The sequence below is a fragment of the Dufourea novaeangliae genome, unplaced genomic scaffold, assembly GCF_001272555.1.
Source record: "Dufourea novaeangliae isolate 0120121106 unplaced genomic scaffold, ASM127255v1 scaffold17, whole genome shotgun sequence".
NCBI lineage: Eukaryota > Metazoa > Arthropoda > Insecta > Hymenoptera > Halictidae > Dufourea > Dufourea novaeangliae.
Genome location: NW_015373892.1, coordinates 70,777 through 72,859, shown reverse-complemented (window position 1 = coordinate 72,859; position 2,083 = coordinate 70,777). Strand labels below are relative to the sequence as shown.

The 2,083-nt window shown below is 45.0% G+C and overlaps 1 protein-coding gene across 1 annotated transcript; it reads left to right on the top strand.

Annotated features, from left to right (window-relative positions):
• Window positions 1-344: 344 nt before the first annotated feature.
• LOC107189178 (5-hydroxytryptamine receptor 1-like) lies at window positions 345-1,010 on the top strand. Its single transcript, XM_015577657.1, has one exon. The coding sequence runs from the start codon at window positions 345-347 to the stop codon at window positions 1,008-1,010; it is 666 nt and encodes a 221-aa protein (XP_015433143.1).
• Window positions 1,011-2,083: the final 1,073 nt, after the last annotated feature.

Sequence of the window (2,083 nt, the reverse complement as noted above, 5' to 3'; positions counted from 1 at the left end):
ACTATGATTATTGAAAGTATTAGTTTATTCCATTACTTTCTTCACAATGTTAATTTATGAAAAGTTGTTGTAAAAAAGATATGTTACAAACTGCTTTACAAATTCTTTCAACATAACGATCAATTTTATATCCCGTGCAACCATAATGTACGAACCACCCCGTATACTACCATAATATTCAGTAAAAGTTAAATTTTGTTATACCTTGTGATAGAAATATCCTTCGGGTAGGTATGGTATATAAAGTATTTCCGGATTATACGCTCATAAACTCACTCTCGAAATTCATTAAAAACTTATAAATAATCATAAAAGAACCAACGAAAAAAAGGTAGAAAAAGAGAATGAACGTTCCTCCGTTCTTCCTGTTACAGTGCAGCGGCAACGCGGTGCGATGTTTTGCTGGAGGACCACGAAAGAGTAACGAGTCCCAGTGCCCGATGTTGCAAAAGTTCGAGAAACCAATCCGTACGTCGTCCACGGCGACCACACCGCCAATGTCAACCACGAAATCGACGATCGTGCGAAACCACCTGAACAGTACCTGTAGCGTGACAAACTCGCCTCATCAGAAAAAGCTGAGGTTCCACCTGGCCAAAGAAAGAAAAGCTAGCACCACATTGGGCATCATAATGAGCGCCTTCATCGTCTGCTGGCTACCGTTTTTCGTATTGGCCCTGGTTAGACCGTTCCTGAAAGACCCAGACGCGATCCCAGCATTCTTATCGAGCCTGTTCCTCTGGCTAGGTTACTGCAACAGTCTCCTGAACCCAATCATCTACGCAACACTGAACAGGGACTTTCGGAAGCCGTTCCGCGAAATTCTCTACTTCCGATGCAGCAACCTGAACCACATGATGAGAGAAGAGTTCTATCAGAGCCAGTACGGCGATCCTATAAACAACTACGAGATTAAAGCTGGCGAGATGGACGGGGCAGAACGTCTCGACAATCAGGGGGTCGAGGCGATCGATATCGCCGCGAACGTTCCTAACGAAAGTTTCCTGTGATCCGGGCGGGCCGTGATCTTCAATTGTCGAGACTAGCTCGAGAAAGCGCAGGTTTTCAAACGGATTCGGCCTACCCGTGATCTGTGCTAGCCCAAACACGCCCGTCGATATAGTCGATCGATCGTTCAACAACTTCAGGATTGTTCGAAGTTGTTGAAAACTTGTCCATTACGATACCATTCAGTCGAAAAATGGAAACTACTACGACCGTAATAACGTCCCGTGCTGTGTGTCCGATCGCGAATGGTGGTCGACGAAGTTTCGCGGTGATTAGTTTCTTGTCACGGAGACGATCCGCGGTATGAGCTTGACGAATGGCTCGTTTCACGAGGCATTTAGCTAAACGATTTTTTAACGACCTACAGACTGGCCGCGCGACTTGTCACGTGAACTCCGTCGCTGGACAAAATGGCAGACGTCACGTGGTCCTTTCCACTCCGTGACAAGCGGAGAAACGGCTACTGTGCTATCTCGGCGGAGTCGTGTCATCGGTGGCGCCACAGTGCCCGATAAAAGCGGGAAGAATTTCGGGACCCCGAAGCGCAGGGACCCTTCATTTAGACGGTGATCGCGTAGAACGTACGACCGCGGCGTAAGATGCTATACTACCAAAAAGGGGATCCCCTATCGGGATTTTGGCGTGGATCTCCGTGATTTCTCGGTTAGTCGGAGCGAGAAAACACTTAGGTGATCCTCGATGCTTGATAAATAAGTACGTTTTTCGCTTGATGTATCCAGTAGTGTAAACGGCGAAGTCCTATGCTCATGAATACAATGCATCGTGGTGTACCACAATGGCCGAAAGAAAGCACAAAAACGATTAATTACTAGTCAGTTCAGTTTTCTAGTGTATTTTGGTTCAAGAAAATTGGAAATGGTGCAGCATCTGAATGATGATGATGTGGAGAATCCAAGGAAAAAACGCAAGCATTATGAAATTGAATGTAGAACTTGGTAATTACGTTTAGGATTTGCAAGAAGAGTATAATTTTTTTTTATGAAATCAATTCAATATCATAATGGTACACGTTGTCAGACAAAATTTTAGAATCACTCACTGACTCTGGTGTCAG